Source organism: Lactuca serriola, chromosome 7 (genome assembly GCF_051521515.1).
Source record: "Lactuca serriola cultivar US96UC23 chromosome 7, Lser_US96UC23_V15, whole genome shotgun sequence".
Classification (NCBI taxonomy): domain Eukaryota; kingdom Viridiplantae; phylum Streptophyta; class Magnoliopsida; order Asterales; family Asteraceae; genus Lactuca; species Lactuca serriola.
This window is the reverse complement of record NC_136414.1, coordinates 92,852,430-92,866,844: the sequence shown is the minus strand read 5'-3', so window position 1 is coordinate 92,866,844 and position 14,415 is coordinate 92,852,430. Positions and strand designations below refer to the sequence as shown.

At 40.9% G+C, this 14,415-nt stretch overlaps 1 protein-coding gene across 1 annotated transcript; it reads left to right on the top strand.

Annotated features, from left to right (window-relative positions):
• Positions 1–4,487: 4,487 nt before the first annotated feature.
• Positions 4,488–5,146, top strand: LOC145064216 (uncharacterized). The gene is made up of 3 exons (XM_079011703.1): positions 4,488–4,596; positions 4,680–4,861; positions 4,958–5,146. Exons 1-3 carry the CDS (start codon positions 4,488–4,490, stop codon positions 5,144–5,146), a joined length of 480 nt encoding a protein of 159 aa, XP_078867829.1.
• The last annotated feature ends 9,269 nt before the right edge of the window (positions 5,147–14,415 follow it).

The window sequence follows — 14,415 nt, the reverse complement described above, 5'->3', positions numbered from 1 at the left end:
AAATGGATGTCAAGTGCGCATTTCTAAATGGAGAACTTGAAGAAACGGTGTACATGGAGCAACCTCCCGGATTCTTCAATGAAAGGTACCCCAATCATTGTTACATTTTGGACAAAGCCGTATATGGACTGAAACAAGCTCTGAGAGCCTGGTATGAAACGCTAACCAAGTTTTTAAAGATGTCCAAATTCAAACAAGGTTCGGTTGACCCAACCTTCTTTCGTAAGAAGGAAGGTAACCACCTTATGATTGTTCAAATTTATGTCGATGATATCATCTTTGGCTCATCGAATCCTAGCTTAACGGCTGAATTCAGAAAGCTGATGGAGACTAAATTTGAAATGAGCTCAATGGGTCCAATTAACTTTTTCCTTGGTTTAAATATTAGACAGGGACCAGAAGGCATCTTTATTAATCAGGAAGCTTACACGAAGACTCTCGTTGCAAAATTTGGCATGATGGGAGATTCAAAGGTTAAAGTTCCAATGGCATTCGGCACCAAGCTCACTCCATCCTTAGTTAAGCCAGCAGTTGATATTACGCTATATCGCCAGATGATCGGTTCTCTGATGTATCTCACTGCTAGCAGGCCTGATATGATGTTCTTTGTTTGTTACTGTGCTAGATTTCAGGCGAATCCACGTGAACCTCATATGCTTGCAGTGAAGAACATACTTCGATATCTCAAGCAAACTACCTCTTTAGGCCTATGGTATCCATCCAACTCAGGCTTCTTCGTTCAAGCCTACTCAGATGCAGACCTTGGAGGTTGTGGACTAGACAGGAAAAGCACCACGGGAGGCTGCCAATTCCTTGACGGAAAGTTGGTAAGCTGGCAATCAAAGAAACAGACTTGTGTGTCTTTGTCTACAACTGAAGCAGAATATATTGCAGCTGCCTCTTGTACTTCTCAAGTGATTTGGATCCAAAGTCAACTCCGGGACTATGGACTCAATATGAAAAAGATCCCACTAGATTGTGACTCTGAAAGTGCAATTAGGATCTGTCATAACCCAGTGCAACACTCCAAGACTAAGCACATAGCACTGAGATATCACTTCATTAAACATCATGTGGAAGATGGGAACGTCGAAATTCATTTTGTTCGAACCACTGATCAACTGGCTGACATCTTCACCAAAGCTCTTCCTGAAGCATCATTCAACAAAATTCTACAAGGGCTAGGTATGATGGAATCGGAGTCAATACCAAAAATTACCTCTCAAACTCAAAAGTAAGAAGCGAAATAGACCGAACGTTCGGGTTCGGGTCTTGTACTAATGTACCGAAATGAACCGAACGCTCGGGTTCAGTTGATTAATCTGCTTTTCGCTCATCAATCAAAGGTAGTTTTCTTGGTTGTAGATCTTATGTATATTTGTTCTAAATTCATTTATCTTATTGTCAAAGTTATTCTTTAAAAAAAAAAAAAAAAAAAAAAAAAAAAAAAAAAAAAAACCTATTTTCTTTGGTAACCGAAATATACCGAACGTTCGGGTTCGTTTCCAAAATTTTTCTTACCCGAAATAGACCGAACGCTCGGGTTCGGTTCCAATTTTTTTCACAACCGAAATCAACCGAACGCTCGGGTTCGGTTTCAAAATTTTTTTTGTTTTGTTTGTCTTAATTTTTCTTATTATCAAAACTTCCAAGTTTTTTTTCTCTGTGTATTTTTTTTATGTCTTATTTTCTTTTATTTATTATTTTTTTTGTTTTATATTATCAAAAATTCCAAAAATATTTTCTTTATACATTCAAAAACTCCAAAAATATTATGTTCTTTATTTTCTTTTTGGCTTTCATTTTATTTGTGTGTTCGTTTATGGGGAAATTGTTGACTTAGCTAAGTGTCCCTAGAAGCATGTTGTTGTATGTGTCCAAAGCCTCACCTGATTCTGAATATTAGCCTTAATGACTTGGTATACACAAACCTTGTCTTCCCAATTAGGCTATCATATTTATTCTAATCATGAGCTACCTAACTCTCTTCTCACATGAGATAAGAGTTTTCTGCTTGGTCCTATTTTTCACAGCAGAGGTACTTTGATTTCTTACACCATCTAAATTGCATTTCTCCATCACATTCGTTTCACAAACATAACCCTTGCCTCTTCCCTGTTAAAGTCTTTACAGGAGAGTGCAAATGCTGCTAAGACTACGTTGGAACCTATCATTCAACAACTGGCAACATCGGTCTCCACTGAGTTGAAATCCTTTGCTTCGTTTCGTCAAACGCTTTCAGACGACAACTCAGCCTTTCGCACCACCATTGACGAGCGTCTCTCGAAGCTACAAGAAGATTTGGCTGCTGAGAACTCTCTCATGGATGCTCTAGCCAGGAAGACCACCACTCTGAAGGTCAAGAGTGTTCAACTCTCCAACTCTCAACAGGAGATTGACTCTCTTCGGTCCGAAAGGGAGGTGATAAGGTCGTGCGTTTCGGATGTCCACAATGCCATCTCCAACATTCTCGAAGCACATGATCCCATTCTTAACTACACTGTGAGGCGTGACCTTGCAGAGAAGCTCGCTCCCGCCCTTGCCCTGCTCAGCAAAATCGAAGGGCTACTTGATTTCGTGTCCATTTCGAAACAAGGGGGAGAAAAGGAGTCAATGTCTCAACCACCTCCTACCTCAAAGGCAACTCACACAACCGAACCTCCTCCAGTAGGCCAAGCCTCCGGTTCTAGTGTGAAAGACAAAGGCAAGAAGATTGCTGAGGAGGATGAAGATGAAGATAAAGAGACTATCGCTGATTTATTGAAGCGAAAAAGTCGAAACGATGAGGCTGATATCAGTGCTCGTGTGGCGAGAGAGGCTGAAGAAGCAGAAAGAAAACAGAAGGAAGCCCACGACCTTCTTGAGAGTAGGAAAACTCTTTTTCCTTCCTGGACTCTCGAGAGGATGATAAAAGAAGCCATCGACACACCGAGTATCTTGTGGCTAGAACCTGTAATCTCTCTTGATTGTTCCAATACTGTCGACTCTCAGTTCGACATGCCACTGACCCGAAAGGCGTTCATCTTTCATGCCTTTTCCAACGTTGCAGAGTTCCCTCATCCTCATCCACAGGTTGATCGAGACTTAATTGATTTTTATCTGAAGGCTGCTCAACCCCAATATCAGACTTGGAGCGCTCAGAAAATTGTCAACGTTCGGGTCTTGAAGCCGTATAGTGAAGGGACCTTCATCAACATTCGGTTCAAGGTACTTCGGGGATCTGCCAAAACTGAACATGCAATTTCTCTTGCAGATCTACCCAACCTTAATCCCCATGATTGGATTATATTGCACAACATCCTACTCACCAACGAAGCTGAATACGGTCCGATCATCAACCATTTCAAGAGGATGCTCGTGTGCTACATCATGGAAGTTGCACTGATGGATCAGGAGATTGCAAGTGTATTTAAGAAGAAACCAACCATATCTCCTGTTGGCTCAGCCAGTGATCTCAACCAAATGCAGATGGGGAAAATTGACTCGAGAAGGAATTCGGTCATGTTCACCAGGAACGAAGGACAGAAATGTCTTTTTGCCTTGGCTGACAAACACCTCTACACCACTGCTTGTTTGGAGCATGTATTGGGGATCATCCACATATGCAAGCAGAACTCATCGGATGATGTCAAGTACTTCGATGACATGATTTAATGGTACATTCGGTTCAGACAGACCATTCTCGCGCTAATCTCTCGTCTGTTTGATACTACGAAGAAAGATCTTGCTGCTGGCCCAAGCAAGAAGAAGAAGTAGTCTCGCTCCAATTTGACGCAAAGGGGGAGATTGTTGGGTCGTGTTTTGTATGTTGCGTCTATTGGGCTCGTTAGCTAGTCCGTTTTTGTATCTCCGGTATGGGCCTGTCCATCCGTGAGTTTAGTAGGTTTTATTATAAATATAGGTGCTTGCATCCATCTTAGGAAAACGATAGAATAGATCGATCACAGTATTATTCAAAAGTTTATCGTTCTTGTAACCCTAAATCCTCTACAGCGGAAGTTCTTAGTCGAGCTCTGCTGAGGATTGTTTGATCTAATCATTCGACATAATTTGATCCATACTTGTGTTATTTACAGTTTTCGTATTCATCACTTTACCTGTTATAAAGATCTAATCGATCTTCAATTTTGTTTATAACTTATCAAAGAGAAGATGGCTGTCTTCTTACATGTTATAGGACATAATGAACGTTTTCGCGCGGTTAAGGGAAGACTTCATCACTCCACACAAACGATTCATCAATGTTTTCACGAGGTCCTAACAGCAATGATGTGTTTTGCAAAAGAATTATAGTACCAACAACTCCTAACCCAACAAGACATAACTCGGAACGACATAGACGGTTAAAAAATAATTTTTCCGGAGCAATTGGTGCATTAGATGGAACTCTTGTACATGCGGTTGTACCTGTTGATCAACAAACTCGATATAGAGGAAGAGGAAAAGGAGAATGTTTTCAAAATGTAATAGGAATTTGTGATTTTGATATGATATTCACCTTTGTTTGGGCTGGATGGGAGGGTATAGCACATGATTCAAGAGTTTTGAAAGAAGTTGCATTCAATTCGACTTCTGGATTTCCATTTCCTCCACCAGGTTTGTAATGTTTACATAATTTTTATTATCTATCTTCTTTATATAATACGTGTCATTATATAATGTGTCACATTCTTTTGCAGATAAATATTACCTTTCTGATGCTGCATATACAAACACTCGTGGGTTTATGGCTCCATACCGCAATACTAGGTATTGGTTAGCAGATTTTCGAAGAGGCAGACCTTTAACTAGAGAAGAAAGGTTCAATCATGCTCATGCACAACTTAGAAATGTTATTGAGCGTGCTTATGGTGTATTGAAGGCGAGATTCTCAATCTTAAAACAAATGGCTCCTTATCCTTTTACAGTGCAAAGAGACATAGTCATTGCTTGTGTCGCGGTCCATAATTTTATAAAGAAATACAATATAGAAGATGACTTGTTTAGAAATTTTGAGGAGGACACTATTGTTACTCCCGACGTCCAAGGTGGGGGAATTGATAGAGAAAACATACAAGGCATAGAATGGGATCCAGAAGCCGTTGAATATATGCATGTTTTGCGTGATCAGATTGCAAATCGACTACTTTCACCTACTTTACATTAAATTATGTTATTTTAAATTTCATTATGTTTTTATTTGGATATTAAATTATTTATGTTTAATTTACATTTTGTATGACATTTTTTATTTGTGTGTAATTTAGATTTTGTATGATAATATGTATGTTTTTATAATTATTCAGCAATTTAATCCATCAATATATATAACAGCAGGGTAAAATGGTCATTTTTCATCACTCAGCACATTCAGTCAGATGTACAATCAAACAACATGATTTTTTACCCAATCAGGATTTGTTACCCAAACAGACCTTTCTCAGTCAGCACTTTCTCAATCAGTAACTATCAAACGAGACCTTAGTTAAAAAGAAACATGTTCAACCAAAATATCATTTTTCAGAGTTGATGATACAGAGAGATTTTAACGGCTACCCTTTAGAATTTCATTGCTCATGTTACAAGACGTGACATGAGCTCAAAACAGAGTAGACAAGAGATAATGAAGAATTTTTTTCTTCGTTGGTTGTCCGGAAAGCTTTACTAAGTATTGCTCATAATTGTAGATGACTTTACAAGTCCTATGAGTTGTCACAAAGGGGAGAATGTAGAGTGCAAAATTATTTGTGACTATTTTGAAGCTTAACGTTTTTTCCGAAGTTTTTTTATCAAATCTATAAATAAAGTATGGTGTGAAGGGTTTTAATACCAAAGTAGTTAGTATTATGCTCTTTCGGTACATAGATTATAACATGGACTATTATGTTCCTAACCGAAAGTACAGGTTAGTAAAAGTAGTTAGTTTGTACTTTCATATGGATATGTCTATTTATAAACATACTAGGTGAATACCCAAACATTGTGTAGTAATAAAACTATATTGTTTAAATATTACAACAAATATATAAGTTATGAAAAATAACTAAAGTATTATCATTAAATATAAAATAATAATTCTTATAAATATAAAAGTTCATTTAAACATGGTTGTTATCTTATCTCCTCCATTTTGGTTCCACGATAATTACCTCAAACACTTATAGTTCTTCAAATTTTTACATAATATTATAATTTTTTTTGTTGCCTAACAAATGTAATAGTTTTATTCGATATGTCTTTGAAGATTTATTTTCGTCATATTACTGCTCAAAATGAAACATTGCAAAAACTGTTAAGTTACTCTTATAGTACATAATAAACGTACAAATAAAAAAGTTTTAATATTGTAATTTTTCACAAAATGTGACCAAAAACCTTGAACCAACAAAAACCTTTAAGTTTCTCAAATACTTTTTATATCTGTTTTCACAGTGACTTTTTATATGATTTGTCTATTTATTTATTTATGTGTGTTTACTCAAACAATTGATATTTTTATAGTAATAAAAAAATACAAATAATTCAATTGTAAAACTTTTTACTAAATACTTAATTGATTATTAAATCAGTTAAAACATATTCAATTTCTCATCATAAATTATAACATATTAATTTGAATATGTAAATATAAATGGTCTTCAGATAATTTTTAAATTTATGTAATACTTTAATCTATGTTTTGTAATTAGCCTGTATACATAATAAAAATGAAGTATATAATAATTCATAATAAAAAATAATTATCTACATTGAACCATATGATTTTATTTTTATAATTGCTATTTCGAATGTTCATGAGCTTTTTTGTAATTTTTTCCATCAATTTGACGATAAGTATTAAAATGCAACATTTAGGTAAATAAACGTGCATACATTTATTTTAAAATTTTAAACGTCCTAATATATAAATAATATCTCCATTTTAGTCACAAAAATTATACTAACTCATAAATATCAAAACTTGTGTTATACGAAGATGTTAATATGATAATTTATTATTAGTAATATCAAAATTAGAAAAATTAAAATCATCAACCAAAATCATCAACCGCTTAAATAAGTTTGGTCTTAAATTATAAAATAGACATAAAACTTAACTAAATATAATAACTATGATGCATTTTTGGTCTTCAAGAATTATTTAGATTTCAAATCAATATAAAGCTTAAAAAATAATTAAATATATATAGTTTTTGAATAATTTATAAATTTATTTAATAGTTTAATTTAAGTTTTGTATTTAACCTTGTATATATATTAAAAATTAAGTATATAACAACTCATAATAAGAGATAATTATCTACATTGAACTATATAGTTATTTCAAAAATTCATGAGTTTTCTGCATTTTTTGTCATTAATTTGATGATAAGTATTAAAATATAATATTTAGGTAAATAAATGTGCATAGACTTAATTATTTTAAATTTTAAACACCCAAATATATAAATAATATCTTGTTTTGTAGTCACAAACATTATACTAAGTTATAAATACAACTTGTGTTATATGGAGATGTTAATACGATAATTTGTCATTAAAAATATAAAATTGCTCAAATAAAATTCAAATCATCAACCAATTAAATAAGTTTGGTCTTGAATTATAAAAAATACATAAACCGTAACTAAATACAGTAACAATGAACTATTTTTTGTTACTCATAAATCCATTTCGAAAGCGGTTTCAAACACACGAATGTTTGTAGGCCAATTTTTTAATCTATGAAACATATTTAAAACTATTAAACTACTCTATTAATGGTATAACAATCATATAAATAATAAAGTTTTAATATTATAACTTTGCCTCGAAATATAGTCGAACAAAACTTGAACCAACACAAAAATCTTTGTAGTGCTTCTGTATATTCGTTTTCTTTGACCTATTTTTATGTGATTTGGGTAGCACCCGGTTCCTGATATGTAAGATTTATCTGAGTATTTACATTTTTAGCCTTGGACTCGGCGAGTCGTAGGCTAGACTCGCCGAGTAGAGACGGGATATTGAGCACGTTTAAGTTGGTGACTCGGCGAGTCCACCAGCCTGGAAGAAACCCTGATTTCAGGGGTTTGCACCCTATTTAAACCCCCCTTATGTGCCCCAAGTTAGTCTCCGTCACCGTCAGAGCATCGTATATCGAACCCTAACCCTCTACTTTTGATTTGAAGTGTTTTTGTGTTTGTTCCTTGAAGATTGAAGAAGAGAAGCAAGGAAAGACCAAAAGAGAAGGTGAAGAGCAAGGATCTAGGACCTAATCCAAAGTTCATTGAGGTACAATTCGGATCTACTCTATTTCTATGCTCAAATCCCCATTAGAACACCATTAATGCTATCTTTGAACCATTTCCAAGCTTGATAGTAGTATAGGGGTCATCATGGGTTGAATAGCTACTAGATCTGGCTATGTTCGAGTTCCATAAGCCTAGATCTAATACCTTTATGGGGCCATATTGCATGAAAGCCCTAGATCTACCCCTTTTAGAGTGTTTTGAGCCTTAAAATCCCCATTGATGATTATACACACGTAAAGTTGGAAGCTTTACATTTTAATCGAGCCCTAGGAACCCAGATCTATGAATAGAATGCACTGGATTCAATCAGAATCGAGTGTATAGGGATTGCATGTATGCGACTCGGCGAGTTGTTCTTCGGACTCGGCGAGTCTAGTCGCGAGTCCCCGATTTTTCCCCTTTTCGAGTATGTGACTAGAACAGTGAGCCATAGGTGGACTCAGTGAGTCGGAAGCCAGACTCAACAATGGAGGGACTCGGCGAGTCAATTCCCTGACTCGGCGGGTCCAAGGCAATCTTCTTGCCTCAAGAACAGACTCGATGAGTTGTTCATACAACTCGGCGAGTCACGGCCTAGAGTGTTCATCGGATGAAGATCAACTCGACGAGTTGTTCATACAACTCGGCGATTCAGATGAAGGACCATTGAGTATCAGTTAGGAAGAGAACTCGACGAGTCAATGCCTAACTCGACGGGTAGAGACGGGACTAAGGACAATCGACTGGATATAGACTCGACAAGTTGGCAAGCCAACTCGGCGAGCCGGGTCAACTGGAAGTTGACTTTGACTTTGACTTGATTTTGGTTTGGAATCGGTCAGGGGTAAAATAGTCATTTTACCCTGGGAATAGTATCAATGTTTGATTAAGTGTTTTATGGAAATATAGTCGGGGGATCACCGGAGCAACAGTCAGACATTTGCGGATCAGCTTTTCAGCAGCCAGCCTTTCGAGGTGAATTAACTTCCAGTGGGGGTAGGTCTAAGGCCACAATGTCGGCCCACCAAAAAGGAGTATTTAGTAGATGATTGTCTTCGTGATAATTATCTTGGTTTGGTTATGTGCTTTGGTTACGAGATATGGTTGTATGATATGTTGTGTGTAGTAGGAGTTAGTTTTCTCTAACATCGGTCTCTAGGACCGTAGGGTAGGTCAGTACCCAGTTATGACTGACTGTATGTTCATATCTCGTTATTGTATGCTAGTGATAAGGGGTGAGATAGTCCCCAGTACCGGTTGAAAGATACTGATGAGGCTACCAGGTGAAAGATACTGATGATGATTACCAGTTGAAAGATACCGATGGTTGTTACAGGTTGAAAGACACCGATGGTTGTTACCGGTTGAAAGATACTGATGATATTATATGTTATGTTGTATGATGGGGGAACTCACTAATCTTCGTGCTTATAGTTTTAGTTGTGGTTTCAGGTACCTCTTCGTCAAAGGGGAAAGAGCCGGCGGTGTAGCGGCGCATCACACACATGGTTTCCGCACTGGATTTTTTAGGATCGTACTCTGATTTTCTTTGTTTCCGATGATATTGTTTTGAGACATAACGTTATGTTTTATAATTAATGTAACTTGACAATGTTTTGGTAACACGCTTTATTACATGTTAAATTTTAAAAATGAAATTTTTGGCCTCGAAATTTGGGATGTTACAAGTTGGTATCAGAGCCCTGGTTTGAGGGATTCGGACACGCCCTCAGGGGAGTCTGGACTCAAACCGAGGGACTAAAAGATTTTTACAAGGAAAATGGTTTTCTAAAATCTAAAATGGGAAGTTTTAAGAAAGAAGAAGTGTGTGATGCGTGCGACCGGCCAGGCTCAAGTAAGTTCTCCCAAAGATACCTATACTTGTTATGTTATGTTGTATGGTTTTGATTCAGAAAACTGCATGCTAGAATAGGACTAAGGATCTAGGCGGATGCCTTGTGTGCCTGATATATGATTCTGAGAATCGCATGCTAGTTAGGGCTAAGGATCTAGGAAGGATGCCTTATATGCCTTTTGTATGAGCTGTATGCTAGGACTGTTTAGTCAGCAGTAGGATGGCCTGTGTACGTTATGCCTGGTTTGGTTACTCAGCGCACGAATGCTGCTTGCTTTGTGTTATGGGGGTTCTGGCCAACTTCGACTAACTAGTGAACGAATATGTAACAGTATCCGCAAGCTAGTTAGGGGGACGCGGTAAGGACTCCTAATGCAGCTGATGGCGGGGAGTAGGTCGAAGAGTTCCCTAGGGAAGCCTAGGATGTGATCAGTTGGAAGAGCATCGGTGAAAGGGACTTGGTGAAGTAAAAGCAATCCTTAAGGAAAGTACACATATATATGGAAGGTAGTATGGGCCCGTACTACTGAAAGCAGAGGATCCGTACTCGATGCAAGGAGGGCCGAGATGGAACCTGGAAACTTGGAGAGTGTGTGAGGCCTTTCGGGGGTATATATGATCCTGACAATTGTGTTATTATTTTCAGAATGGTGGTCACATGTCATGGAGCAGGGGGATCAGGATCTGGTTCGGGAGAGGGAGCGGGATCCGAGCATGTCGATGATGGGTTACGTGAGTTCATCGCGTTTGAGATCACAAGAGGTATCCTTGAGGCGACCCTGGTCATTTTCGGGTCGATCAAGTAGGGGATTATTGAGCTGATGGAGGATCGCCTCCGGGCATTCAGGAGTGATCTGGCGTCTAGCCAGGTAGGTACACGCACATTGTCCTTTAAGGACTTCCGTGGGAGTGGTGCGCTGGATTTTCATGGGGTAAAGGACCCCATTGCTGCTAGGAGATGGATCGCAGACATCGAGTCTGCGCAGCTGATGAGCTTCTGCCCGGAAGGTTCGAAGGTCCGTTTCGCTGCCGGTTGTTTGAGGGATAGAGCCAGAGATTGGTGGGAGTTGATTGGCGATACGTTGGGAGCCCCAGCCATTGAGGCTATGACATGGTTAGATTTCGTGACCCGATTCAGGGCTGAGTTTGCACCAGCTGTGGAGCTTCAGCAGCTGGCCAGAGAGTTCTTGGATATAAGACAGACTATGGAGACTGTGGCGGAGATCACCGCCAAGTTCCGGGAGAGGGCCTTGTTGGTGCCCCAGTATGCAGGGGATGAGGATATGAGGAGGACCCAATACCATGACATGTTACGGGCTGATTTTCGGGAGCATGTTAGTTTCTCTGCTTGCCCTACCCTGGATTCCATGATTGTCAGGGCTACGGAGAAAGAGATTGATTTGGAGCACATACGGAAGAGGAAGGCCGTTGAGGGGAAAACGATGGGGGCTTCGGGGAAGAAGCCCAAGGGACCCGATGGTAGGCCGAAAGGCCAGTCAGGGCGGGACCGCTGTGGGAAATGCGGTCGGTCACATGAGGGAGTTTGTCGTACTGGGTCGGGTTCAGGCTACTATAAGTGCGGCAAGGTTGGGCATTTTGGTAGAGATTGTACTGCCCCTACTTCTGCGATTCAGACATCAGACCTGATTTGTTTCCATTGCAATCAGAAGGGCATAAAAAGGCAAATTGTCCCAGGTTGACAGCAGCAGCGCCGGCAATGACTCCACCATCAGCGACAGCACGGGCTATGGATGGCCGGAAGGTCAAGTCGGAGGCTCCAGTGGTTCGGAGCCGGGCATTTCAGCTGACAGCCAAGGAGGCACGCGCTGCACCCGATGTGGTGACGGGTATGAGTCTTTCCCTCTGATTTATTTGTATGATGTTATGATATTGATGTGTGCTCTGTGTATGTGCGTTTAGGATCGTTCCATGTGAACGGTATCCCAGTTTAGGTGTTGTTTGATTCGGGTGCTACCCGATCATTTGTCTCTCTTGCACTTAGCAAGAAGTTTCCTGAGTCTTCGGGCATGTTGGACTGCCCTCTAGAGGTCGAGATTGCAGACGACCGATCAGTGCAAGCACCGGAGGTCTACCGAGATTGTGTTTTGAGGCTGTTCGAGGAACGTTACCTGGTAGACTTGGTTCCCATACCGTTGCGAGGGAACAAGGTTATTATTGGCATGGATTGGTTGAGCCCCAATGGGGCAGTGATAGATTATGCACATCAGTTGGTGCGGATCAGGACCCCAAGTGGGGGAGAGTTGGTAGTTCAGGGCGAGAGGCCATATCCGAGGACCAGCTGTATGTTCAGCAGCGAGAGCTAGGCGCTACCTTCAGCAGGGTTGCGCAGGGTATTTCGCTTATGTTATGGACACCTCGGAGGCAGGTAAGGCGACAGTGGGTCATGTGCCCGTGGTGCGGGAGTTTATGGATGTATTCCCTGAGGATTTGCTTGGGATACCTCCGAAGAGGCAGGTGGAGTTTAGGATCGACCTAGTCCCTGGTGCGGCTCCGATAGCCAAGGTACCGTATTGGTTGGCTCCTCCTGATATGCAGAAGTTGTCAACATAGCTACAGGAGCTGTTAGACAAGGGATTCATTAGACCGAGCAGTTCACCCTGGGAGCCCCGATTCAATTTGTGAAGAAGAAAGACGGGTCGCATCGGATGTGTATAGACTATCGGGAGCTGAATAAGGTAACGGTGAAGAACCGTTACCTACTCTCGAGGATCGATGACCTCTTCGACCAGCTTCAGGGAGCATCTTGGTTCTCCAAGATTGATTTGCGATCAGGGTATCATCAGATGAGGGTCAGAGAGGAGGATGTGCAGAAGACTGCTTTTCGGACACGCTATATTCATTATGAGTTTGTGGTGATGCCTTTCAGGCTTACCAATGCTCCTGCCGCGTTTATGGATCTCATGAATCGCGTGTGCCGGCCGATGTTGGATCGGTCCGTGATTGTTTTCATTGACGATATCTTGGTTTATTCCAAGACGCATGAGGAGCACTTGCATGAGGTTCTGAGTACTTTGAGGAAGGAGAGCTTATATGCTAAGTTCTCCAAGTGTGAGTTCTAGTTGCACGAGGTGCAATTTCTGGGGCACCTTGTCAACTAGGACGGGATATCAGTGGATCCGGCCAAGGTAGAGGCCGTGATGAGATGGGAGGACCCGAGGTCTCCATCCGAGATTCGGAGCTTCCTAGGATTGGCGGGCTACTATCGAAGATTCATTCAAGACTTGTCCAAGATAGTCGTACCCCTGACCAGGCTAACGAGGAAAGCTGTGGCCTTTTGTTAGGGGCCCGAGCAGCAGGCCGCATTCGAGACGTTGAGACAGAGATTGTGCGAGGCACCAATCTTAGCCTTGCCAGAGGGCATGGAGGATTTTGTTGTGTACTGCGATGCGTCCATCTCGGGGTTGGGCGCAGTGTTGATGCAGAGAGGGCACGTTATTGCTTACACTTCGAGGCAGCTGAAGCCTCACGAGGCGAACTACCCGACACATGATTTGGAGCTGGGGGCGGTTGTGTTCGCCCTCAAGATTTGGCGTCATTACCTCTATGGGGTTCGTTGTACCATCTACACGGACCACAAGAGCCTGAGGTATCTTATGGACCAGCCGAATCTGAACATGAGACAGCGTCGGTGGCTTGACGTGGTAAAGGATTATGGTTGTGAGATCCTTTACCATCCGGGGAAAGCCAATGTGGTGGCTAACGCGCTTAGCCGCAAGGCAGCGCCGATCCGAGATATCTGCCTAAGGATGATAGTGGTGACTCCGCTGTTGGAGCGGATTCGGGAGGCCCAGCAGGAGGCCATGAAGGAGGAACATTGGAAAAGCGAGCGGATTGTGGGACAGGTTTCCTCCTTCGACTATGACAGTAGAGGATTGTTGACACTACATCGTAGGGTGTGGGTGCCATATCTTGGGGGTGTGCGCCAGGTTCTGATGGAGGAGGCGCACAAATCTCGATTCTCCATTCATACGGGGGCAACGAAGATGTATAGGTATCTTCGTCTAGACTATTGGTGGCCTTGCATGAAGCAGGATATAGCTTGGTACGTGGAGCGGTGCTTGACCTGCAGGAAGGTCAAGGCCGAGCACCAGAGGCCCCACGGCAAGATGCAGCCGTTGGAGATCCCATTGTGGAAATGGGAAGATATCATGATGGATTTTATCACCAAGCTTCCCAGGGCCGCACGAGGAGTGGATTCTATATGTCTTTTTATGGATCGGTTGACCAAGAGCATCCACTTCATACCAATCCAGGAGAGTATCTCGGCTGAGAAGTTGGCCGATATCT